Source organism: Pseudophryne corroboree, chromosome 6, assembly GCF_028390025.1.
Source record: "Pseudophryne corroboree isolate aPseCor3 chromosome 6, aPseCor3.hap2, whole genome shotgun sequence".
NCBI lineage: Eukaryota > Metazoa > Chordata > Amphibia > Anura > Myobatrachidae > Pseudophryne > Pseudophryne corroboree.
This window is the reverse complement of record NC_086449.1, coordinates 744,069,776-744,096,283: the sequence shown is the minus strand read 5'-3', so window position 1 is coordinate 744,096,283 and position 26,508 is coordinate 744,069,776. Positions and strand designations below refer to the sequence as shown.

The following is a 26,508-nucleotide window of genomic DNA, read 5'->3' as shown; positions in this document are numbered from 1 at the left end:
CTTGTGTGACTGCTCCCCATCCTCGGAGGCTCGCGTCCGTAGTCACCAGAACCCAGTCTTGAATGCCGAACCTGCGACCCTCTAGAAGGTGAGCACTCTGCAGCCACCACAGGAGAGACACCCTGGCCCTGGGGGACAGGGTTATTTTCTGATGTATTTGAAGATGGGACCCAGACCACTTGCCCAGAAGGTCCCACTGAAAAGTCCTCGCATGAAACCTGCCGAAGGCAGGTCGCCACCATTTTTCCCAGTACTCGAGTGCATTGATGGACTGACACTCTTTTCAGTTTTAACAGGTCTCTGACCATGTTCTGGAGTTCCTGGGCTTTTTCCATCGGGAGAAAAACCCTCTTTTGTTCCGTGTCCAGAATCATGCCTAAGAAAGACAGCCGAGTCGTTGGAACCAACTGTGACTTTGGTAGATTTAGAATCCAGCCATGCTGCTGCAGCACGCTCAGGGAGAGCGACGCGCTTTTCTGCAACTGTTCCTTTGATCTCGCTTTTATCAGGAGATCGTCCAAGTACGGGATAATTGTGACTCCTTGCCTGTGCAGGAGCACCATCATTTCCTCCATTACCTTGGTGAAAACCCTCGGGGCCGTGGAAAGCCCAAACGGCAACGTCTGAAACTGGTAATGACAGTCCTGTACAGCGAATCTCAGGTATGACTGATGAGGAGGATATATGGGGACGTGAAGGTATGCATCCTTTATGTCTAGTGACACCATAAAATCCGCTCCTTCCAGGCTGGAGACAACTGCCCTGAGCGATTCCATCTTGAACTTGAATCTTTTTAAGTACAGGTTCAGGGATTTTAGATTTAGAATGGGTCTGACCGAGCCATCCGGTTTCGGGACCACAAACAGGTCTGAATAGTACTCTTTACCCTGTTGTATTAGGGGAACCTTGATAATCACTTGCTGTTGACACAGGTTTTGAAGTACAGCTAAAACTATCTCCCTCTCTGGGGGCGAAGCTGGTAAAGCCAATTTGTAGAATCGGCGAGGAGGCACGTCTTCGAATTCCAGCTTGTAGCCTTGGGATACAAATTTCCATCGCCCAAGGATCCACGTCCGACTGAACCCAGACGTGGCTGAAGAGTCAAAGACGTGCCCCCACCGGTGCGGACTCCCTCAGTGGAGCCCCAGCGTCATGCGGTGGATTTAGTAGAAGCCGGGGAGGACTTCTGCTCCTGGGAACTGGCCGTAGCAGGCATTCTTTTTCCTCTACCCTTACCTCTGGCGAGGAAGGAAGAGCCCCGACCTCTTCTGGACTTATGCGACCGAAAGGACTGCATCTGATACTGTGGTGTTTTCTTTTGCTGTGGGGGAACATAAGGCAAAAAAGTAGATTTACCCGCGGTAGCTGTGGAAACCAGGTCCGCGAGACCTTCCCCAAATAAAACCTCACCCTTGTAAGGCAAAACTTTCATATGCCTCTTTGAGTCGGCATCACCCGTCCATTGGCGGGTCCACAGTGCTCGCCTAGCAGAAATCGCCATGGCGTTGGCCCTCGAAACCTAGCAGCCCAACGTCTCTCTGAGCGTCTCTCATATATAAAATACTGCGTCCTTAATGTGACCTAGGGTCAATAAAATGGTATCCCTATCTAGGGTATCAATGTCAGCTGACAAGGTATCTGTCCAAGCTGCTACTGCGCTACAAACCCAAGCCGATGCTATTGCCGGTCTGAGCAAAGCACACGTATGTGTATAAATTGATTTTAAAGTCGTTTCCTGTCTGCGATCAGCAGGATCCTTGAGGGCTGCCGTGTCTGGAGACGGTAGCGCCACCTTCTTGGATAAGCGCGTTTAAGCCTTGTCCACCCTGGGCGAGGATTCCCACCGTACCCTGTCCAGTGCAGGGCAAGGATACGCCATAAGAATTCTTTTGGGAATCTGCAGTTTTTTGTCTGGGGTTTTCCAAGCCTTTTCACATAACGCGTTCAGCTCATGAGATGGGGGAAACGTTACCTCAGGTTTCTTTTCCTTAAACATGTGTACCCTCGTGTCAGGGACAGAGGGGTCATCTGTGATATGCAAAACATCTTTTATTGCAATAATCATATAATGAATACTTTTGGCCACCCTTGGGTGTAACCTTGCCTCATCGTAGTCGACACTGGAGTCAGAATCCGTGTCGGGATCAGTGTCTGCTATTTGGGATAGGGGACGTTTTTGAGACCCTGAAGGGCCCTGTGACACCGTCAAAGCCATTGATTGACTCCCTGTAGTATCCCTGGACTCTGCTTTGTCTAATCTCTTATGTAACAAAGTCACATTTGCATTTAAAACATTCCACATGTCCAACCAATCAGGTGTTGGCATTGCCGACGGAGACACCACAATCATCTGCTCCACCTCCTCCTTAGAGGAGCCTTCCGCTTCAGACATGCCGACACACGCGTACCGACACCCCCACACACACATATATATTTATATGGAGACAGTTCCCCCAATAAGGCCCTTTGGAGAGACAGAGAGAGAGTATGCCAGCACACACCCAGCGCCAACTGACACTGGAAACAAAATTCTCAGATAAAACAGCGCATATATATATATATATATATATATATATATATATATATACACACACTCACTGCGCCTTACAAGTGCCCCCCCCCCCCCTCTTTTTTGCCCTCTGTCACCGTGTTCAGCAGGGGAGAGTCCGGGGAGCCAGCTTCTGCAGTGTGCTGTGGAGAAAATGGCGCTGGTTAGTGCTGTGGGATCAAGCTCCGCCCCCTCAGCGGCGGACTTCGGTCCCCCTCAATTTTTTAACACTGGCGGGGGATTGTATAATCTACTGCCTCTGCTGCCTATATAACTCTAATAGCCAGTCCTAGAGGTTTATTGCTGCCCAGGGCGCCCCCCCTGCGCCCATCAGTGCCTGCAGTGTGTTGTGTGTGGGAGCAATGGCGCGCAGCGTTACCTCAGAGAAGATCTGAAGTCTTCTGCCGCCTTTGATGTCTTCTTGCTTCTTATACTCACCCGGCTTCTATCTTCTGGCTCTGTTAGGACGGCGGCGCGGCTCCGGGACGAACGGCGAGGGTGAGACCTGCGTTCCGACCCTCTGGAGCTAATGGTGTCCAGTAGCCTCAGAAGCAGAGCCTATCATTTAAGTAGGTCTGCTTCTCTCTCCTCAGCCCCACGATGCAGGGAGCCTGTTGCCAGCAGTGCTCCCTGAAAATAAAAAACCTAACAAAATTATTTTTTAGAGAAACTCAGGAGAGCTCCCATGCAATGCACCCAGTCTCCCCTGGGCACAGGATCTAACTGGGGTCTGGAGGAGGGGCATAGAGGGAGGAGCCAGTGCACACCCATCTAAAGTTCTTTATAGTGTCCATGTCTCCTGCGGAGCCCGTCTATACCCCATGGTCCTTATGGAGTCCCCAGCATCCTCTAGGACGTAAGAGAAATACTTATTTGTTAATGAAATTGTACTGAATCAGGCTTAAATAGTTATTATTTACATAATTTGCTAAAAATAAAATAAAAAAACCTTACCATTTTGGTGACATTTTAATATTAGCCAGCTAAGTGGTTACCGTAGGATTAACCAATGTGATCATCAGACACCACAGAGGCAGTGCCCAGTGCAGAGTATTGAGCTCATGTAGGTTTGTCATATTTTCATCTTTTATAGCTCCCTTGTAATATCTTGTAAGCATATGTGATTTTGGACAGTACACTGGCACACAACTGCAGCTATCATCCAGTATTCCCAAAAAGATGCCATCTTGCTGACAATATCAGGGGCAAAGGGCAACAGAAGAGGGTGGGTGGGGGGCATATGCAATCTGCGTTGATGCCTGCTGCAACATTCTGTTGCCGTTGACCCTGCTGTCAGGTCACAATATACATACCATTATAACAGCAATTCCGATCCCGACAGCTCCGATAATGTGGAACTTGCTATTGAAGACTTTTTCGATTTCTGCCGGACAGGTCTATAAAACAGAAGAAAAATATTTCACTCTCAAGGTCTATTGGGAAGTATAAAATGCCAATAAAACCAATAAACAGTAGTTACTCTTAGTGTAAGTATTGTACACCAGAACATTAAACAAATAAAAAATAATATCTGGCACAATGGATCTTCTGTTATTGCTTGGTAAAGGCCAGTTATTTTCAATATTTAGACATTTTATCCATTCTGTCATCTCCCATGTGGACTATTGTAACCTGTCATAACTCTTACCCAGCTACCTCTACTTCAATCCATCACCAAGACTAAATCAACTCCAAATCCATACACTGTGCTCCTTAGAATGCAATTCACATTTCTCACCCTTACCTACAGACCTGAAAATCACTACCCCTTCATACATCTAAAAACTCAAATCAAACTACTGTCACAGTCTTAGATTTATCTCAGATCTTATGGGCCCTACATATTACCCAACTAGCCGCCGAGCTGCCCGACGTCCGACGGATGACCCAGTGGCGCAGGAAGGGGGGAGTGAAGTTTCTTCACTCCCCCCCGTCACCCAGCCCCATAGCCCTGCATACTAATATGGATGATATTGTCCATATTGGTATGCAGGTATGAACAAGCCGGCACCAACGATAAACAAGAGTGGGCCCACACATCATTCATCGTTGGTGCCTACACACTGAAAGATGTGAACGATATATCGTTCATTAATGAACAAGATCGTTCATATCTTTCAGTGGTATCGGTAAATGTGTAGGGCCTATAAGTCTTACCACTGGCAACCATCTCTCACTCCCAAGCCATTCCTCACTTCTGAAATTCCATAGCACATCCAACCATACTCTCTCTAGAGATTTCACATTTTAAGCATTCTCTAAAAACCTACTCCCACACTGATGGACCTCCATCACCAATGAGTGGCTCCTAACAAGCCAGCGATAACTATAAACAGGTGCACCACTAATAATCCGACACCCTTGGTTCCAGTACTGTGTCGGATTATCCATTTTGCCCGATTATTGGTGGCATATACAGCGGCATCCCACTATCTTACTCTCTGTACCCCCTAATCCTAAATCTCCTGCAGCCTGACTTCTTCCCACAGCCTAACTCCCCCCACCACACCACCAAAACTTCATTCAGTTTGACTCCTCCCTACAGCCTACCTCTACCCGCAGCCTGACGGAGCCCTCCGGCAGCCTAATTCCCCCAAGCGCCTGATTAAAAAAGGTGCCGGATAATTGATGTTGTACCTGCCCCTAATTATACACACACACACACACAACCCCCCCCCCCCCCCAAAAAAAAAAAAAAAAACCCCAACCATACATTAGATACAAACACAGCAGTATGCAAGTCATAATAATGGAAACAAAATACTGTACTGGTGTAGTGAAGGTCCCCACTAAATCCTTTGTGGGGCAAGTGTCTGAAAGCGAGGCATCAATAATGGGTGTTATTCCGCAACAGTCCAACTGGAAAACAGAAATGGTCATGTTACACATAATCTAGTGATTACAGGAACTTAAAACCCAATTAGACACACCACACTCCTGCCCCAACCGGTGAAAGCTATAACCGGAAATCGCCATTAATAGCTTCCATATGTAATATGGGAAGACATTTTAAGAAGGATTGTATTGGTACATGTACTGCCACAATCCCTATTGCATCTCAGGTTAATGTATATTATTACAATGAACATTAAAAAAATAGAAAAAGAAAAAATAAGCATTTTTTCCTAAAGAAAACATTACAAATATTTTTGTTTCCTAAACTTTAGTTTTGGTTTAAATTACCAAATGCTTTTCCACAAAAGTGGTAAATTGTGGCTAGAAAATTTCTATCACTGCAATTACCAAGCAAGTGTTAAATAATACAGTATGTTGTTAAAAAGTAAACACCACTTAAAACAAAATTAAATAAATAAACATCAATTAGAATTAAAAATCCCATAACTTCATCAAACTCATTTTTCAAGTCTTTAACTATTATGCTATTTCTGGTGGAAAGAAAAATAATTTTTGTACCCAACATTTCCCGGCGGCAGTTAGAAATGAGTTACGGGGATCTTCCCTACACCTACTTCCCCCTACTTGCATAGTCTATATCTATTTTAAACTCTACAAGTAGTCCTAAACAAAACATCCCCAAATAAAATTAAAAAACAAAAACGATGAGAAACTCAACAAAAATTGTACCCTGTAACAGTAGCAAGTTCTTCAAAGGTGGTACTGGGACCCAACTAAAATACGTTTTGCCATGGGTCTACTAGAGTCCTACTAGAGTAAATTTGGCCGTTCGGACATTTTTTGGTTTAGTTTGAGTACTGCATGTTCACTGCATAAAAAACAAAACAAAAACAACCCACAAACACTTACAGCAATATGAATACCCTTTAGCGATTCCTTCAGAGCTGCCTCTTTAGTCGGACTCTGAACATACTTAGTATAAGCCTCTGTGTAAAAATTCTTTATTTCGTCAACAACCTAGAGGTCATAAAATCACAAAGGAAAACAAATAATTAGCATTGTGTTTTTCAAGCACATGTTCCCATAAAATGTTCTGCTTAAAACAACTAAGATACTCTAGGTAGTTATGTATAAAGTTTCCTGCATAAGTATTATAATGTGAGGAGGGGAATCTGGAAGGCAATTACATGCTCAAAAAGCTACCCATACGTGAAAAAAAATATATATTGTACAATCCTCTCTCTTTTAGCCACAAAATTTCTAACAAGATTCAAAGTGTGGTGGGTACTATTATTTGGGAAGCACACACAACGCAACACAAACGTAGGCAGGTAAAGCAGCTATTCTTCTCCATAAACCCTTTTTGGAAGAACAGGCTCATTTTGCACCGACCTAAAGGGTTGGGTGCAACTTTGGAACCAAAAAAATAAATAATGGCTGTTAATCTGGACTGTGGGTAGCTGGAGTGAATCTTATTTTGTTCTGCATTTATCTCTTTAAAAGTTAGGAAAATTGGGTGTTCCTCCCTATAGTGAAGCAGAACTACACCGCAGACCTGTTAATCATTAAAAAAACAACAAAATTTTTTTAATATGTCTAAAACACATTAAAATTGCTTTTAGTACTTCAATTAATTGCAGCCTGCACCAATTTAAAAATAAAATAAAAATAAAGGCGATTATCGTGTTGAAACAAGCTTACCTTATCTTTATTGGCAAAGCCCCAGATACCAGCAGCAATTTCAATGGCAAAAATTACCAGGAGAAAAGCAAAGAACTGTAAGGAGGAGAAAAAAAAAATATTATTTGCAAGTTCATGAAAAATAGCAGACTATAGATATACATAAAAGAATAAATATGAACTGCAGATAGGACTGCTCTAAAAATAAGAACCTTACACCTGCATCTAAATTCTCACATCCAAACTATTCAGAAACCCACTGCAGTTTATGTGTGCATCAAGGTGATAAATAAAGTGGGTATGTATTCAATAGGAAACCAGTGACATCACTGAGGAACAAACACTGTAAAACATGGCAGTTTTGCACCAAGTTCATATACATATAACCATTAATATTCTATTAAAAATCTTAATATAGGAGGTCAATGGGGTACATCCCAACACGTTTCATCTGTCAGACTTCATCAAGCGATCCCCTTGTTGAAGTCTGACAGACGAAACGCATTGGTTGTACCTCATCAACCTCCTATATTAAGATATGTAACCTCTTTTATAAATCTCATTTTTAGATCTTATTACCATATATTTTTTATATATATTTGTTATGTTTGCTAGATATCGTGCATATTTTTTTATGAATTAATTAGACTGTTTTCCAATAAATTGTATGTACAAACTCTATATTTATTTCTACTAAAGTGCACTTTACCTAGGCTGAATACTTAGGTGCTAGCTGACACCCTACATTAAATAAGGGAGTGTTTTATTCACAGTCGGAGAGACTTTTTTATGGACTGTTTCTCACACTCACATGTGGCACTATACTTCTATGACTCTCTCTCACACTATATATATATATATATATATATATATATATATATATATATATATATATATATATATAACGAAATAGAGGAGATGGCGCCAAGGGAGTTATATCAACGCCCTACCTAAAAACGGACCCTTACAGTACTCTCCAGATAAATTACGTCAGATAACAAATACTAACATAAATAATATATGAGAGAGCGAGAGAGAGAGAGACCATGTGTAGTTTCCACACAGGCCCGCTCCTCTCTTGTGGCGCAGGTGTGTGTAGATTCTGGCACTGTGCCAGATCCTACTGTGCAGGTCTCCGGGAACATGGCTTCTGGGTCATGCTCCTGGTGACTTCTTTACTGTGCATGCGCAAATCTCCAAGAAAATGGCAGCTGTGCCACTGGTATTTAGAGTCATCCATATTGTAGTAATAAAGAGAAGGTGCAGGCACTTTTTTCTTTGGACTCTGATCTTTGTATACAAATGAAACGATAGAAAACAATTGATTTATGTGTAGCAAAGAAAAATCGGTCAAGCCAACAAACCGCAATATCCATAGGAATGTAAAACTAAAAATAAAGATTTAAAAAATTACCAATCCCAGCATGCATTCCGACTCCTGAATTGCACCACAGCATCCAAGGAAACCAACCAACATCATAAGTGCTCCAGCACCAATCAGGATGTAGACCCCTGCAATGAAAATACAGATAATACAGTCAGACAATGGGAGATATGTACTAAGCAGTGAAAAGAGTGGAGAAGTGAGCCAGTGGAGAAGTTGCCCATGGTATAATATTATAGTATGCAAATTGTAAATGTTACATCAATGTTGATTGGTTGCCATGGGCAACTTCTCCACTCTTTGTTTTTTGTTTTTAGACAGAGTGGTATATTCAGTTGACGTCGAAAGCTGCCATCTGTCGAAGGGGTTCCAACCTATTCAATATTTTCGACAAGTTGAGAAATTAGACTTGTCGAAAAGCACGTTGATCGGCGGTCTAGCTGCCGATCCACGTGCTTGTGTCGAAAACGGGGCCAAAACCAACAGATTTTGGTCCCCTTTTCGACCATCTCAGTCCGACATAAAAAATGTCGTACTGAGATGTGGACCCAGAGGAGGAGAGACGGGGGACAGCCACTGGCAGCCAGAGGAGATCAGCACTACAGCACAGCGCTGCAGCAAGATGTCACACAGAAGTGCCGCTCACGGCAGCTTCCAGCCAGCTCCAGCAAGGTAGGGTCGGGCGGCTGTGTGACATCCTTCTGCAGCGCTAATCTCCTCCGTCTGCCGGCGGCTGTCCCCCGCTGGTCTCCCCGCGGCTCCCCCCCCCCCCCCTCCACCTCTGGGTTCCTCATCTCAATTCGACTTGAAAAAGTCGAATTGAGATGGGATTGAATAGGGGTTGTCGGATCCATTCCGACAAATGCATGTCGGAATGGATCCGACGCCAATTGAATATACCCCAGAATCTTCCTACACGTCAGGTAGCATCGCTAGCTAAACTCAATCATCTTGAAATAACATAGGCTCGAAATTTTCATTCCATTAAAGATTTGGGTTCTAATTGAAGTACAATTGTACACACGGTGGAGCGTACCCATTTTGTCAGCCAGACCAATAATCGTGAAAATGCAGAATATACGGTATACTAATACTGGAGTCACAGTCATACATTGAGGAGGTTACATGCAAACATCCCAGCTGCAAACACAGGAAAGGTATAGTTTATAGGACTTACCCGTAAAATATGAGGTGTTCGCATCGGACTCAAATATGGTTTTTGTCTGGTTATCGAACCTGAGCCATAGTCCTATGCCAAGAACGGCTGTTCCTGCCAGCTGGAGAGGCAAAAAGAAAAATGTAGAAAATCACCAACATACATATATACTGTTAAGGCAATATGAAGCTAGTCATGTAGAAATGGGTAATATGAAAACTGATCACATACTGAATCCAGTAGCACTGTACGGGTTATGTATAACCATAGCAAACTGTGTAACTCACAGCAGCCAGTCATAAAAGCTTCCACTAGACAAACCAGCCCAGGAATGCTCAATGCCAGGATCAGATTTGTTGGTATGAAATACAACACACTTATGAATTACATAGCCGGTTATTGAATTAGCCCTTCAATCACCTGTGCACCCGGTTACAGGTTACCTATCACAAGTTGCCATATGTAAAGCTGGTGTGTACACGTTTCCAATAGCAGAGATTTTACACTCATGGGTATATTCATGAAGCAGTGAAAAGAGAGGAGAAAAGGAGGAGTGGAGAAGTTGCCCATGGCAACCAATCAGCTTTGAAGGAAGCCTTTATCAAGTACATTCAATAAAATGTAGAGATGCTGATTGGTTGCCATGGGCAACTTCTCCACTGTTTTCACTGCTTCATGAACAGACCCCTCAATTACATAGCACAGTGATTATCAATATGTGCGCGGGACACTTGCAAGGGTGCCTCTGGTTAGTGGTCCAGGACCAATTCAAACTATTTATTGTCAATGTAATAGGCAAAACCAGTGCTTGTGGCCACCAATCATGAAATATGTGGGCAAACAGAAGTGAATCCTGTCCCTCACCACATAACTGAACCCAAGGATGACATCTAAAATAAGAATTTACTTACCGATAATTCTATTTCTCATAGTCCGTAGTGGATGCTGGGGACTCCGTAAGGACCATGGGGGGGGGGATAGCGGCTCCGCAGGAGACTGGGCACATCTAAAGAAAGCTTTAGGACTATCTGGTGTGCACTGGCTCCTCCCCCTATGACCCTCCTCCAAGCCTCAGTTAGGATACTGTGCCCGGACGAGAGTACACAATAAGGAAGGATTTTGAATCCCGGGTAAGACTCATACCAGCCACACCAATCACACCGTATAACCTGTGATCTGAACCCAGTTAACAGCATGATAACAGAGGAGCCTCTGAAAGATGGCTCACAACAATAATAACCCGATTTTTGTAACAATAACTATGTACAAGTATTGCAGACAATCCGCACTTGGGATGGGCGCCCAGCATCCACTACGGACTATGAGAAATAGAATTATCGGTAAGTAAATTCTTATTTTCTCTAACGTCCTAAGTGGATGCTGGGGACTCCGTAAGGACCATGGGGATTATACCAAAGCTCCCAAACGTGCGGGAGAGTGCGGATGACTCTGCAGCACCAAATGAGAGAACTCCAGGTCCTCCTCAGCCAGGATATCAATTTTGTAGAATTTTACAAACGTATTTGCTCCTGACCAAGTAGCTGCTCGGCAAAGTTGTAAAGCCGAGACCCCTCGGGCAGCCGCCCAAGATGAGCCCACCTTCCTTGTGGAGTGGGCATTTACAGATTTTTGGCTGTGGCAGGCCTGCCACAGAATGTGCAAGCTGAATTGTACTACAAATCCAACGAGCAATAGTCTGCTTAGAAGCAGGAGCACCCAGCTTGTTGGGTGCATACAGGATAAACAGCGAGTCAGATTTCCTGACTCCAGCCGTCCTGGAAACATATTTTCAGGGCACTGACAACGTCTAGCAACTTGGAGGCCTCCAAGTCCCTAGTAGCCGCAAGCACCACAAATAGGTTGGTTCAGGTGAAACGCTGAAACCACCTTGGGGAGAAACTGAGGACGAGTCCTCAATTCCGCCCTGTCCGAATGGAAAATCAGATAAGGGCTTTTTCAGGATAAAGCCGCCAATTCTGACACGCGCCTGGCCCAGGCCAGGGCCAACAGCATGACCACTTTTCATGTGAGATATTTTAACTCCACAGATTTAAGTGGTTCAAACCAATGTGACTTTTGGAACCCAAAACTACATTGAGATCCCAAAGTGCCACTGGAGGCACAAAAGGAGGCTGTATATGCAGTACCCCTTTTACAAACATCTGAACTTCAGGGACTGAAGCTAGTTCTTTTTGGAAGAAAATTGACAGGGCCGAAATTTGAACCTTAATGGACCCCAATTTCAGGCCCATAGACACTCCTGTTTGCAGGAAATGTAGGAATCGACCCAGTTGAATTTCCTCCGTCGGGCCTTACTGGCCTCGCACCACGCAACATATTTTCGCCAATTGCGGTGATTATGTTTTTGCGGTTACATCCTTCCTGGCTTTGATCAGGATAGGGATGACTTCATCCGGAATGCCTTTTTTCCTTCAGGATCCGGCGTTCAACCGCCATGCCGTCAAACGCAGCCGCGGTAAGTCTTGGAACAGACAGGGTCCTTGCTGGAGCAGGTCCCTTCTTAGAGGTAGAGGCCACGGATCCTCCGTGAGCATCTCTTGAAGTTCCGGTTACCAAGTCCTTCTTGGCCAATCCGGAACCACGAATATAGTGCTTACTCCTCTCCATCTTATCAATCTCAGTACCTTGGGTATGAGAGGCAGAGGAGGGAACACATACCCTGACTGGTACACCCACGGTGTTACCAGAGCGTCTACAGCTTATTGCCTGAGGGTCCCTGGACCTGGCGCAATACCGGTCGAGTTTTTAATCATGTGGAAGACTTCTGGGTGAAGTCCCCACTCTCCCGGGTGGAGGTCGTGCTGAGGAAGTCTGCTTCCCAGTTGTCCACTCCCGGAATGAATACTGCTGACAGTGCTATCACATGATTTTCCGCCCAGCGAAAAATCCTTGCAGCTTCCGTCATTGCCCTCCTGCTTCTTGTGCCACCCTGTCTGTTTACGTGGGTGACTGCCGTGATGTTGTCCGACTGGATCAACACCGGCTGACCTTGAAGCAGAGGTCTTGCTAAGCTTAGAGCATTGTAAATGTCCCTTAGCTTCAGGATATTTATGTGAAGTGATGTCTCCAGGCTTGACCATAAGCCCTGGATATTCCTTCCCTGTGTGACTGCTCCCCAGCCTCGCAGGCTGGCATCCGTGGTCACCAGGACCCAGTCCTGAATGCCTAATCTGCGGCCCTCTAGAAGATGAGCACTCTGCAACCACCACAGGAGGGACACCCTTGTCCTTGGTGACAGGGTTATCCGCTGATGCATCTGAAGATGCGACCCGGACCATTTGTCCAGCAGGTCCCACTGGAAAGTTCTTGCGTGGAATCTGCCGAATGGGATTGCTTCGTAGGAAGCCACCATTTTACCCAGAACCCTTGTGCATTGATGCACTGAGACTTGGCTCGGTTTTAGGAGGTTCCTGACTAGCTCGGATAACTCCCTGGCTTTCTCCTCCGGGAGAAACACCTTTTTCTGGACTGTGTCCAGGATCATCCCTAGGAACAGAAGACACGTCGTCGGAACCAGGTGCGATTTTGGAATATTGAGAATCCAATCGTGCTGCCGCAACACTACATGAGATAGTGCTACACCGACCTCCAACTGTTCCCTGGATCTTACCCTTATCAGGGAATTGTCCAAGTAAGGGATAACTAAAATTCACTTCCTTCGAAGGAATATCATCATTTCGGCCATTACCTTGGTAAAGACCCGGGGTGCCGTGGACAATCCATACGGCAGCGTCTGAATTGATAGTGACAGTTCTGTACCATAAACCTGAGGTACCCTTGGTGAGAAGGGTAAATTTTGACATGAAGGTAAGCATCCTTGATGTCCCGAGACATCATGTAGTCCCCTTCTTCCAGGTTCGCAATCACTGCTCTGAGTGACTCAATCTTGAATTTGAACCTCTGTATGCAAGTGTTCAAAGATTTTAGATTTAGAATCGGTCTCACCGAGCCGTCCGGCTTCGGTACCACAACAGTGTGGAATAATACCCCGTTCCCTGTTGCAGGAGGGGTATCTTGATGATCACCTGCTGGGAATACAGCTTGTGAATGGCTTCCAAAACTGTCTCCCTGTCAGAAGGAGACATCGGTAAAGCCGACTTTAGGAAACGGCGAGGGGGAGACGTCTCGAATTCTAATTTGTACCCCTGAGATATCACCTGAAGGATCCAGGGGTCTACTTGCGAGTGAGCCCACTGCGCGCTGAAATTCATTGAGACGGGCCCCCCACCGTGCCTGATTCTGCTTGCAAAGCCCCAGCGTATACTGAGGGCTTGGCAGAGGCGGGAGAGGGTTTCTGTTCCTGGGAACTGGCTGATTTCTGCAGCCTTTTTCCTCTCCCTCTGTCACGGGGCAGAAATGAGGAACCTTTTGCCCGCTTGTCCACGAAAAGACTGCGCCTGATAATACGGCGTCTTCTCATGTTGAGAGGCGACCTGGGGTACAAACGTGGAATTCCCAGCTGTTGCCGTGGCCACCAGGTCTGAAAGACCGACCCCAAATAACTCCTCCCCTTAATAAAGCAATACTTCCAAATGCCGTTTGGAATACGCATCACCTGACCACTGACGTGTCCATAACCCTCTACTGGTAGAAATGGACAACGCGCTTAGACTTGATGCCAGTCGGCAAATATTCCGCTGTGCATCACGCATATATAGAAATGCATCTTTTAAATGCTCTATAGGCAAAAATATACTGTCCCTATCTAGGGTATCAATATTTTCAGTCAGGGAATCCGACCACGCCAACCCAGCACTGCACATCCAGGCTGAGGCGATTGCTGGTCGCAGTATAACACCAGTATGTGTGTAAATACCTTTTAGGATACCCTCCTGCTTTCTATCAGCAGGATCCTTAAGGGCGGCCATCTCAGGCGAAGGTAGAGCCCTTACAAGCGTGTGAGCGCTTTATCCACCCTAGGGGGTGTTTCCCAACGCACCCTAACCTCTGGCGGGAAAGGATATAATGCCAATAACATTTTAGAAATTATCAGTTGTTATCGGGGGAAACCCACGCATCATCACACACCTCATTTAATTTCTCAGATTCAGGAAAACTACAGGTAGTTTTTCCTCACCGAACATAATACCCCTTTTTTGGTGGTACTCGTATTATCAGAAATGTGTAAAACATTTTTCATTGCCTCAATCATGTAACGTGTGGCCCTACTGGAAGTCACATTCGTCTCTTCACCGTCGACACTGGAGTCAGTATCCGTGTCGGCGTCTATATCTGCCATCTGAGGTAACGGGCGCTTTAGAGCCCCTGACGGCCTATGAGACGTCTGGACAGGCACAAGCTGAGTAGCCGGCTGTCTCATGTCAACCACTGTCTTTTATACAGAGCTGACACTGTCACGTAATTCCTTCCAACAGTTCATCCACTCAGGTGTCGACCCCCTAGGGGGTGACATCACTATTACAGGCAATCTGCTCCGTCTCCACATCATTTTTCTCCTCATACATGTCGACACAAAAGTACCGACATACAGCACACACACAGGGAATGCTCTGAAAGAGGACAGGACCCCACTAGCCCTTTGGGGAGACAGAGGGAGAGTTTGCCAGCACGCACCAGAGCGCTATATATATATATATACAGGGATAACCTTATATAAGTGTTTTTCCCCTTATAGCTGCTGTATAGTTAATACTGCGCCTAATTAGTGCCCCCCTCTCTTTTTTAACCCTTTCTGTAGTGTAGTGACTGCAGGGGAGAGCCAGGGGAGCTTCCCTCCAACGGAGCTGTGAGGGAAAATGGCGCCAGTGTGCTGAGACAGGCTCCGCCCCTTTTTCGCTGACTTTTCTCCTGCTTTTTTATGGATTCTGGCAGGGGTTAAAATTCATCCATATAGCCCTGGGGGGCTATATGTGATGTATTTTCGCCAGCCAAGGTGTTTTTATTGCGTCTCAGGGCGCCCCCCCCCCAGCGCCCTGCACCCTCAGTGACCGAAGTGTGAAGTGTGCTGAGAGCAATGGCGCACAGCTGCAGTGCTGTGCGCTACCTTGTTGAAGACAGGACGTCTTCTGCCGCCGATTTTCCAGACCTCTTCTGCCTTCTGGCTCTGTAAGGGGGCTGGCGGCGCGGCTCTGGGACCCATCCAAGCTGGGCCTGTGATCGTCCCTCTGGAGCTAATGTCCAGTAGCCTAAGAAGCCCAATCCACTCTGCACGCAGGTGAGTTCGCTTCTTCTCCCCTTAGTCCCTCGATGCAGTGAGCCTGTTGCCAGCAGGTCTCACTGAAAATAAAAAACCTAAACTAAAACTTTCACTAAGAAGCTCAGGAGAGCCCCTAGTGTGCACCCTTCTCGTTCGGGCACAGAGATCTAACTGGGGCTTGGAGAAGGGTCATAGGGGGAGGAGCCAGTGCACACCAGATAGTCCTAAAGCTTTCTTTAGATGTGCCCAGTCTCCTGCGGAGCCGCTATCCCCCCCCCCCCCCCCCCATGGTCCTCACGGAGTCCCCGGCATCCACTTAGGACGTTAGAGAAACATAATTTACTTAATTTAATATTTCTTTCTAAATGTCTCAATAAGAAATGTTTGGCCTAGGGGCGCCGTAAAAAAAATTCTGATACTCTAGGGCGCCGTGATTCAAATATCATTTTTGGGAACCACTGATATAGCAAATAAAAACTGTTCAGCCATAAAGTCACAACTGTCTTGGCTTTCTATCAGACAAGGTAGTATGTTTTCCATCAAAATTCCACTGGAGATGAGGAGTGCAGGCAGTTCACCCACCAGATTTAAAAAAAAAAAAAAAAAAAAAAAAGAGCCAAATTTTGGTCATTCCATTTATAATGCCACGCCAGAACGGATGATGACTGGAATAAAGTTCTCATATTTTAGAAAATGTATAATCTATTAAAACATCACTCTTGTGATCTGATGCCAACATTTTTTTTTTATGATCACCGAATGAAAATGCGAGATGATTTTTGATCCTTAATAGCATATTTACCTACCAAGCAACCAATCAGATTCTGTCTACAATTTTCTAGGATGCTTTAGAGAAATGATAGACAGGATCTGATTGATTGATTGATTGATTGATTGATTGATTGGTTGGTTGGTTGGTTGGTTGGTATGGGCAACATCACCAATTTTCATTTTTAGACCCTTTAGTAAAAGATTTTCTTAGAGTTAAAAAACACTCTTCCTGGAATGTTTGGAAACTCACGCACTCCATGGAGAGCAGGCCCAGTGAAATGTGTGGTCTTAAGGTGGGTACACACTGATAGATATATCTGCCGATCAATTGATCGGCAGATATATCTATGGACGGATCGGGCAGTGTGTTGAGCATACACACTGCCCGATCCGTCGGGGACTGACATCATGAACTGGGCGGGCGTGTACACACGCCTGCCCAGTTCAGCTGTCAATCACCGCTGGCCGCCGCAGCATGTGTACGGGCGGGGGCTGGTCGCCCGTACACACACAGCGACGCACCAATATATCGGTAGATATATTGGCCGTCGGCTGTGCTGTGGGGCATACGTGATATGTCTGTGAACGACGGAGTTCACAGACATATTGCCCGTACACACTGGCCGACGGACCCACAATATATCGGCCGTTCAAGAGAACGGCCAATATATCGGCCAGTGTTTACCCACCTTTAGAGTTACTTACAATTATAAAGTTCTCAAAGGGGTCGATTCTATTCGGCAACTAATGAATAGCGCCGGGAATTAGCTCCCGACGCTATTCAATTCAGCAACTAGTTACGTCGGCGATGGCCCGTTCTCGCCGACAAAACAGGTTGAATTGTCGGGAGAACGGGCATTCTCCGACTTAACTCCCCGGCGCGAGGCTGATTCCCGACAGAATCAGCCTCGCGCCGGCCGCGAGGCAGCACTTTTGTCGGGTTTCTCTTCTCATCCCTCGGGGATGAGAGAAGAATTCCCGACAATTGCAGGTAATTAGTTGCTGAATTGAATAGCGTCGGGAGCTAATTCCCGGCGCTATTCATTAGTTGCCGAATAGAATCGACCCCATAGTAACAAAAAATACCAATATTTGTATTATTATTAATCCATAAACAAAAAAAAGTCAAATTTTACTGTATAAGTGACATTTCATATTGGCTCTAAATAAATTACAACCGCTTACGGTCTGGACACACAATATACAATGGGTGATATTCAGTTTTTGTTATATTGCACCCGATCTCCCATCTAAAGTGACGTGAGATCCAGGGGCAATAATAAGATTTTACTTACCGATAAATCTATTTCTCGTAGTCCGTAGTGGATGCTGGGACTCCGTAAGGACCAAGGGGATAGCGGCTCCGCAGGAGACAGGGCACAAAATAAAAGCTTAAGGATCAGGTGGTGTGCACTGGCTCCTCCCCCTATGACCCTCCTCCAAGCCTCAGTTAGAATACTGTGCCCGGACGAGCGTACATAATAAGGAAGGATATTGAATCCCGGGTAAGACTCATACCAGCCACACCAATCACACCGTACAACTCGTGATCTGAACCCAGTTAACAGTATGATAAACGCAAAGGAGCCTCTGAAAAGATGGCTCACAACAATAATAACCCGAATTTTTGTAACAATAACTATATACAAGTATTGCAGACAATCCGCACTAGGGATGGGCGCCCAGCATCCACTACGGACTACGAGAAATAGATTTATCGGTAAGTAAAATCTTATTTTCTCTGACGTCCTAGTGGATGCTGGGACTCCGTAAGGATCATGGGGATTATACCAAAGCTCCCAAACGGGCGGGAGAGTGCGGATGACTCTGCAGCACCGAATGAGAGAACTCCAGGTCCTCCTCAGCCAGGGTATCAAATTTGTAGAATTTAGCAAACGTGTTTGCCCCTGACCAAGTAGCTGCTCGGCAAAGTTGTAAAGCCGAGACCCCTCGGGCAGCCGCCCAAGATGAGCCCACTTTCCTTGTGGAATGGGCTTTTACTGATTTTGGCTGTGGCAATCCTGCCACAGAATGTGCAAGCTGAATTGTACTACAAATCCAACGAGCAATCGTCTGCTTTGAAGCAGGAGCACCCAGCTTGTTGGGTGCATACAGGATAAACAGCGAGTCAGATTTTCTGACTCCAGCCGTCCTGGAAACATATATTTTCAAGGCCCTGACAACGTCAAGCAACTTAGAGTCCTCTAAGTCCCTGGTAGCCGCAGGTACCACAATAGGTTGGTTCATGTGAAATGCAGAAACCACCTTAGGGAGAAATTGAGGACGAGTCCTCAATTCCGCCCTGTCAGAATGAAAAATTAAGTAAGGGCTTTTATATGATAAAGCCGCCAATTCTGACACACGCCTGGCTGAAGCCAAGGCTAACAGCATCGACACCTTCCATGTGAGATATTTTAAGTCCACAGTGGAAAGTGGTTCAAACCAATGTGACTTTAGAAAACTCAACACAACATTGAGATCCCAAGGTGCCACTGGAGGCACAAAAGGAGGCTGTATGTGCAGCACCCCTTTTACAAATGTCTGAACTTCAGGTACTGAAGCCAGTTCTTTCTGGAAGAAAATCGACAGGGCCGAAATTTGAACCTTAATGGACCCTAATTTTAGGCCCATAGACAGTCCTGTTTGCAGGAAATGAAGGAAACGACCCAGTTGAAATTCCTCTGTAGGGGCCTTCTTGGCCTCACACCACGCAACATATTTACGCCAAATGCGGTGATAATGTTTTGCGGTTACGTCCTTCCTGGCTTTGACCAGAGTAGGGATGACTTCTTCTGGAATGCCTTTTTCCCTCAGGATCCGGCGTTCAACCGCCATGCCGTCAAACGCAGCCGCGGTAAGTCTTGGAACAGACAAGGCCCCTGCAGTAGCAGGTCCTTTCTTAGAGGTAGAGGCCACGGTTCGTCCGTGAGCATCTCTTGAAGTTCCGGGTACCAAGTCCTTCTTGGCCAATCCGGAACCACGAGTATAGTTCTTACTCCTCTCCTTCTTATGATTCTCAGTACTTTTGGTATGAGAGGCAGAGGAGGGAACACATACACTGACTGGTACACCCACGGCGTTACCAGAGCGTCCACTGCTATTGCCTGAGGGTCCCTTGACCTGGCGCAATATCTGTCCAGTTTTTTGTTTAGACGTGACGCCATCATGTCCACCTTTGGTTTTTCCCAACGGTTTACAATCAGGTGGAAGACTTCTGGGTGAAGTCCCCACTCTCCCGGGTGAAGGTCGTGTCTGCTGAGGAAGTCTGCTTCCCAGTTGTCCACTCCCGGAATGAACACTGCTGACAGTGCTATCACATGATTTTCCGCCCAGCGAAGAATCCTTGCAGCTTCTGCCATTGCCCTCCTGCTTCTCCTGCCGCCCTGTCTGTTTACGTGGGCGACTGACGTGATGTTGTCCGATTGGATCAACACCGCCTGACCCTGAAGCAGAGGTTTTGCTTGACTTAGGGCATTGTAAATGGCCCTTAGTTCCAGAATGTTTATATGAAGAGATGTTTCCATGCTTGACCACAAGCCCTGGAAATTCCTTCCCTGTGTGACTGCTCCCCAGCCTCTCAGGCTGGCATCCGTGGTTACCAGGATCCAATCCTGAATGCCAAATCTGCGGCCCTCTAGTAGATGAGCACTCTGCAGCCACCACAGGAGAGACACCCTTGTCCTTGGCGACAGGGTTATCCGCTGATGCATCTGCAGATGCGATCCGGACCATTTGTCCAGTAGATCCCACTGAAACGTTCTTGCATGGAATCTTCCGAATGGAATCGCTTCGTAGGAAGCCAGCATTTTTCCCAGGACCCTCGTGCACTGATGCACTGAGACCTGGCCTGGTTTTAGGAGGTTCCTGACTAGCTCGGATAACTCCCTGTCCTTCTCCTCCGGGAGAAACACCTTCTTCTGGACTGTGTCCAGAATCATTCCTAGGAACAGTAGACGTGTCGTTGGAATCAGCTGCGATTTTGGAATATTTAGAATCCACCCGTGCTGACGTAACACTACCTGAGATAGTGCTACTCCGACTTCTAACTGTTCCCTGGATCTTGCCCTTATCAGGAGATCGTCCAAGTAAGGGATAATTAAAATGCCTTTTCTTCGTAGAAGAATCATCATTTCGGCCATTACCTTGGTAAAGACCCGAGGTGCCGTGGACAATCCAAACGGCAGCGTCTGAAACTGATAATGACAGTTTTGTACTACAAACCTGAGGTACCCTTGGTGAGAAGGGTATATTGGGACGTGGAGATAAGCATCTTTGATGTCCAGAGACACCATATAGTCCCCTTCTTCCAGGTTCGCTATCACTGCTCTGAGTGACTCCATCTTGAATTTGAACCTTTTTATGTAAGTGTTCAAGGATTTCAGATTTAAAATTGGTCTCACCGAGCCGTCCGGCTTCGGTACCACAAACAGCGTGGAATAATACCCCTTTCCCTGTTGCAAGAGGGGTACCTTGATTATCACCTGCTGGGAATACAGCTTGTGAATGGCTTCCAAAACTGCCTCCCTGTCGGAGGGAGACTTTGGTAAAGCAGACTTCAGGAACCGACGAGGGGGAAATGCCTCGAATTCCAGTTTGTACCCCTGCGATACTACCTGTAGAATCCAGGGATCCACTTGCGAGTGAGCCCACTGCGCGTTGAAATTCTTGAGACGGGCCCCCACCATATCTGAGTCTGCTTGTAAAGCCCCAGCGTCATGCTGACGACTTGGCAGAAGCAGGGGAGGGCTTCTGCTCCTGGGAAGCGGCTGCACGGTGCAGTCTTTTTCCTCTTCCTCTGCCCCGGGGCAGAAAGGAGTGGCCTTTTGCTCGCTTGTACTTATGGGAACGAAAGGACTGAGTTTGAAAAGACGGTGTCTTTTTCTGCTGATGTGAAGCGACCTGGGGTAAAAAGGTGGATTTCCCAGCCGTTGCCGTGGCCACCAGGTCCGATAGACCAGCCCCAAATAACTCCTCCCCTTTATACGGCAATACTTCCATGTGCCGTTTGGAATCCGCATCCCCTGACCACTGTCGCGTCCATAACGCTCTTCTGGCAGAGATGGACATAGCACTTACTCTTGATGCCAGGGTGCAAATATCCCTCTGTGCATCACGCATATATAGCAATGCATCCTTTAAATGTTCTATAGTTAACAAAATATTGTCCCTATCCAGGGTATCAATATTCTCAGTCAGGGAATCCGCCCATGCGACTCCAGCACTGCACATCCAGGCTGAGGCGATTGCTGGTCGCAGTATAACACCAGTATGTGTGTATATACTTTTTAGGATATTTTCCAGCCTTCTATCAGCTGGTTCTTTGAGGGTGGCCGTATCAGGAGACGGTAACGCTACTTGTTTAGATAAACGTGTGAGCGCCTCATCTACCCTAGGGGGTGTTTCCCAACGCGCCCTAACCTCTGGCGGGAAGGGATATAATGCTAATAATTTATTAGAAATTAGCTGTTTTTTATCGGGGGAAACCCACGCTTTATCACACACCTCATTTATTTCCTCTGACTCAGGAAAAACTATTGGTAGTTTTTTCACACCCCACATAATACCCTTCTTTGTGGTACTTGTAGTGTCAGAAAGGTTCAATGCCTCTTTCATTGCCGTGATCATGTAACGTGTGGCCCTACTGGACATTACGTTTGTCTCGTCACCGTCGACACTAGACTCAGTATCTGTGTCAGGGTCTGTGTCGACCCACTGAGGTAACGGGCGTTTTAGCGCCCCTGACGGTGTCTGAGACGCCTGGACAGGCACTAATTGATTTGCCGGCTGTCTCATGTCGTCAACAGTTTTTTGCAAATTGCTGACATTATCACTTAATTGTTTAAATACAATCATCCAGTCAGGTGTCGACTCCCTAGGGGGTGACATCACCAACACAGGCAACTGCTCCGCCTCCACATCATTTTCCTCTTCATACATGTCGACACACGCGTACCGACACACAGCACACACACCGGGAATGCTCTGATAGAGGACAGGACCCCACTTAGACCTTTGGAGAGACAGAGGGAGAGTCTGCCAGCACACACCCAGCGCTATATATATATATACAGGGATAACCTTATATAAGTGTTATTCCCTTATAGCTGCTGTTATTATCGTTATTTGCTGCCAAAAATGCCCCCCCTTCTCTTTTTTACCCTGATTCTGAAGCAGGACTGCAGGGGAGAGTCAGGGAGCCGTCCTTCCAGCGGAGCTGTGAGGGAAAATGGCGCTTGTGTGCTGAGGAGATAGGCTCCGCCCCTTCACGACGTCCTTATCTCCCGCTTTTTTGTGTAAAAATGGCAGGGGTTAAAATACATCCATATAGCCCAGGAGCTATATGTGATGTATTCTTTTTGCCACCTAAGGTATATACTGTTATATTGCGTCTCAGGGCGCTCCCCCCCAGCGCCCTGCACCCTCAGTGACCGGAGTGTGAAGTGTGCTGAGAGCAATGGCGCACAGCTGCGGTGCTGTGCGCTACCTTAGTCTGAAGACAGGATGTCTTCTGCCGCCGATTTCACCGGACCTCTTCGTCTCTTCTGGCTCTGTAAGGGGGACGGCGGCGCGGCTCCGGTGACCCATCCAGGCTGTACCTGTGATCGTCCCTCTGGAGCTAATGTCCAGTAGCCTAAGAAGCCCAATCCACTCTGCACGCAGGTGAGTTCGCTTCTTCTCCCCTTAGTCCCACGATGCAGTGAGCCTGTTGCCAGCAGGACTCACTGAAAATAAAAAAACCTAAACTAAACTTTTATTCTAAGCAGCTCAGGAGAGCCACCTAGATTGCACCCTTCTCGGCCGGGCACAAAAATCTAACAGAGGCTTGGAGGAGGGTCATAGGGGGAGGAGCCAGTGCACACCACCTGATCCTTAAGCTTTTATTTTGTGCCCTGTCTCCTGCGGAGCCGCTATCCCCTTGGTCCTTACGGAGTCCCAGCATCCACTAGGACGTCAGAGAAAGTCAATTGATCATTTTTATTGCCCCGATCGCACCCATATAGCGGTCAAGTTTTGCTGAGCAAAGCAGCTAAACCAGACCAAAATGCTGGGCAAGATCGCAAAGAGTGTCGTTTAGGCGCACAAACAGGTCACTTTTCACGCATTTCAGCATGCCACCCCCAGTAGGGGGCGAGGGTTGGGGTGCAAGCTCAAATGCAGACATCAGCAGCCTTATCACCCGAACAGAGCTACAATTGAATAGCTGCTGGCGGAAAAACAATTGAATTCCGCACAATATGTGTACAGAGTCCTAACTGACAATTTAAGATAAAATTTCTTGACAGTATACCTCCTCATACCCAATGTTTTCTAAGTGGAAAGAATCCATTAAGATAAAAACAAAAGCAGTTGCAACAATCTAGTAAAGGTTGCAGTGTTTAGTATTGCATCACGTGACACTAGAGTAAAGTTATCTGCAGGTGGGGAGCTGCTCTAAGCACTTTCATGAGTCCGATCCACTAAGCACCTGTTCTCAAACTCGGTCCTCAGGTCCCCACACAGTTTTCCAGGTCACCTGTGGATTTTTAAAATGTGACAGCTGGTCATACACAGTGTACCTGCTGAGGAACCTGGAAAACGTGGACTGTGTGGGATCCCGAGGACGGAGTTTGAGAACCACTGCATTAAAGCAATTCAGCTAGGTGCCTCGTGAAGAGATAAAATGATAACGTGAAGAAATGTCAAGCGAAACCACAGTGCTCTACCCAGATTTTCCATCAAGATGACTCATTGTTCCCCTGACAAAACAGAGAGCTCTGCAAGGTAGCCAAGATTACTGTACAAACTGGTTTCTCTGACACTATTCCAACAGTTTCATCTCAGTACTAAGGAAAATATGCTTACATCTGTACTATAGTTGGTCCAAACACAACAGAGCTGCATTTTAAGTTCATCAGCCTCCAAAATGCCACTCAATGGCCTTAAGGTGCTAATACCCAATAACTGCGAAAAAAGTCAGCAAGCAGATCAATAATGCCACTTCAAAATGCAATTTTTGGACACACGCAACTTCAGTGGCTCCTTAAAGGATTCTGTTTGCTCTAAACTGGCTATGGATTTCTAAATTTATTCTTCAATCTGAGCACTTTATACCTGACCAGTAACAGAAAAAGATTTGGGGGTGATCATAGATACTAGACTTAATAACAGTACACAATGTCAAAATGCTGCAAAGAAGGCAAATAAGGTGCTTGCGTGCATAAAACGGGATATTGAGACCAGGAACGAGGCTGTAATCCTGCCGCTGTACAATCATTGGTACATCCGCACTTGGAATATTGTGTACAATTTTGGGCACCACATTTTAAAAAAAGATATATGGGAACTAGAAAGAGTTCAAAGGCGAGCTACTAAATTGATAAAAGGGTTAGAGGCACTGGAGTACGAGGAAAGGCTTACTAGGTTAAATATGGATACACTAGAAAAGAGGCGTCTAAGAGGAGACATTAATATCTTCAGATATGTAAAGGGTCACTATAAGGAGTTATCAGGGGATTTGTTTATCAAAAGAACTCTATAGGACACGTGGGCACTCGCTCAGGCTTGAGGAGAGAAAATTCCGTACACAACGTAGGAAAGGGTTCTTCACAGTAAGGGCAATAAAGATTTGGAACTCCCTGTCGGAGAAGGTAATAATGGCGGATTCTGTAAATGCATTTAAAAACGGACTGGACAAGTTTCTAACTGAAAACGTATCCAAGGCTATAGCATTTAAGATATTGACAATAACTATCTGGGAGTGGTAAGAATCATAGTTGTTAATTGGTACTAAACCATTACTTCAGCAGGCACATTATAAGGTGCACAACTTAACTCAGAATACAGGTTGAACTTGATGGGCATTTTGCCTCTATTTAACTGTGTAACTATGTTACTATGACTGAAGACCTCAGTGTATACAGTAAGTGTGCAAAGCACAAATTGGTCCTGGCACACCGGAACGGTGGGGATGGTGCAAGGCATACGATTGCATCCCTGTTAACTCATAGCTAGATTTAGAGTTAAGGGCATACTTTTCCTACTCTTCCCAGAATGACCTTGAGAATGACCTTCCTGCACTCCCCAGGGAGGCCAGCCTTCTGTATCCCACCCAATTCTCCTGTGAAGTGTGCGATCCCAGGACCCGGTGACTAGAAAATTGAAACTTAAAAATTGACAGTCTTTGCACAGACATCATCAAACTGCATAACTTCTTGGGCCAGACATGTGTGTGTCTAATTTGCCAACAGATACACCCAGTGAGATTGGCAGTTGCAATTGCCACTTTTACGGACACCAAGTACAAACTGAATTATATATAACTCACTGTAAACTCTTTCATATAAAAACTTCTGCAGTGTCATCTAATCTAGAATTAGAGAATAATATAGGCTACTTCTGTGGTAAAAAAAAAAAAACCCTCTGCAACAGATATGAGTCATTATAGAGAACCTGTAAAATCACACAATTGTATAGTGATGCATATTTTAAGAGGCCTGTTCCCGTCACCTAGCTTGAATAGTTCATACAAAGATGCCTCGTGGCCCAGATGACCTGTCAACTATGGTTGACTGTACAGCCACACACATGCAGTACCTCTGGACATTCACGCACGTGATAATGGGACAAAATAAGCAGTGTTTCGATCAACTGAAACCCCACCACCATTCACCCCAAAACACCTCCTTTTAGTGGAACTCCACCTGTTTCAACGTCTACAAATTGGGACAGTTGAGAGGTACTTCAACAGTTGCTCAATAAGTGGGAATACCTTCAGAATGGGAAATTTGAACGAGTGGAACTAGCCACACAACAATGCTCTGAAGACAATGTTTCTTCTCAAGGAGGGCCAATATTAAAATCATGTTTCTTATGCATATTTACTAAACAAAATCAATTCTGTTTAACCGACATATCAGCTGTTTTGGAAGAGTTAAAAATGTAGTTAAAAGCTTTAC

General features: G+C 45.8%; 1 protein-coding gene across 1 annotated transcript in view; it reads right to left on the bottom strand.

The window, feature by feature from the left end:
• Window positions 1-26,508, bottom strand: part of CD9 (CD9 molecule) — a 73,748-nt gene that overhangs the window by 4,530 nt on the left and 42,710 nt on the right. The window contains exons 2-7 of the mRNA XM_063928502.1: window positions 9,646-9,745; window positions 8,499-8,596; window positions 7,106-7,180; window positions 6,314-6,421; window positions 5,318-5,407; window positions 3,862-3,945 (exon numbers count right to left, since the gene is read on the bottom strand). Coding sequence (XP_063784572.1) covers window positions 3,862-3,945; window positions 5,318-5,407; window positions 6,314-6,421; window positions 7,106-7,180; window positions 8,499-8,596; window positions 9,646-9,745 — 555 coding nt within the window. The remainder of the gene's footprint in view (window positions 1-3,861; window positions 3,946-5,317; window positions 5,408-6,313; window positions 6,422-7,105; window positions 7,181-8,498; window positions 8,597-9,645; window positions 9,746-26,508) is intronic.